The 802-nt window shown below is 65.6% G+C and overlaps 1 protein-coding gene across 1 annotated transcript in view; it reads left to right on the top strand.

Moving 5' to 3' along the window:
- Positions 1-128: 128 nt before the first annotated feature.
- Positions 129-802, top strand: part of ETH_00037195 (uncharacterized protein) — a gene marked incomplete at both ends in the record, with an annotated part of 838 nt that continues 164 nt past the window's right edge. Inside the window, one exon of the mRNA XM_013373816.1 lies at positions 129-766. Within this exon, the coding sequence (XP_013229270.1) occupies positions 129-766 (638 nt within the window). The remainder of the gene's footprint in view (positions 767-802) is intronic.

Genomic DNA, 802 nt, shown 5'->3' with positions numbered 1-802 from the left:
GGAACGGCCGCAGCAGCAGCAGCAGCAGCAGCAGCAGCAGCAGCACCAGCTTCTTGCATGCGTTTTACTCGCGGCAGCGGCAGCAGCAAATAGAAGAGTTTAAGGGCCGCTCGGAGGCGCGGCAGAACATGGCGAGGTGGAGTCGTGCTGGTGCTAGGAAGACTCCCAACAGCAGCAGCAACAGCAGCAGCAGCAGCAGCAGCGGGAGAGCCAGCGTGCTCTCGCGCTTTCTGCGCAGCTCCACGCTGGAGCAGCAGCAGCAGCAACAGCAGCAGTTGCTGCCGCTGAGCCGCTCGGTGTCTTGCCTAGACGGAAGGTCGGAGGCGGAGCAGCAGCTGCGGCGGCAAGAGGAGCGGCTGCAGCAAGAAGAGCAGCAGCTGCAGCAGCAGCAGCAACTGCTGCGGCAGCTGCAGCAGCGGGCAGCAGACAGGCCCCTGGGGGCCCTCGTTGCTGCTCGCTCTCAAATGCTGCAGCGGGAGCAGCAGCAGGATGCTTCGTCGCGCCGCTGCTGCGGCCGCGAGGCCTTTTCTGCTGCGCCTGCGCTGCAGCAGCTGCAGCAGCTGCAGCAGCTGCAGCAGCAGCAGCAGCAGCAGCGGGAGTCCTCGTGCCCCTCAAAAATGGGCAGCAGCAAAGTCAGAAAACGCATGCACAGTCTTCCCCCACGGCTTACAGTGTGGGGCGCCTACACTGCTGCTGCGGATGCCCCCCCCGCTGCAGCAGCAGCAGCAGCAGCAGTAGCAGCAGCAGCAGGAGCAGCGGGAACAGAGTCTCCGCGGGGTTTGCTGCGCAGCAGCAGCGGGAC

This window comes from Eimeria tenella, genomic scaffold (assembly GCF_000499545.2).
Source record: "Eimeria tenella Houghton genomic scaffold, Eth_scaff1768, whole genome shotgun sequence".
Classification (NCBI taxonomy): Eukaryota; Apicomplexa; class Conoidasida; order Eucoccidiorida; family Eimeriidae; genus Eimeria; species Eimeria tenella.
The sequence above is the reverse complement of the archived record's forward strand: the minus strand, read 5'-3'. Positions and strand labels throughout refer to the sequence as shown.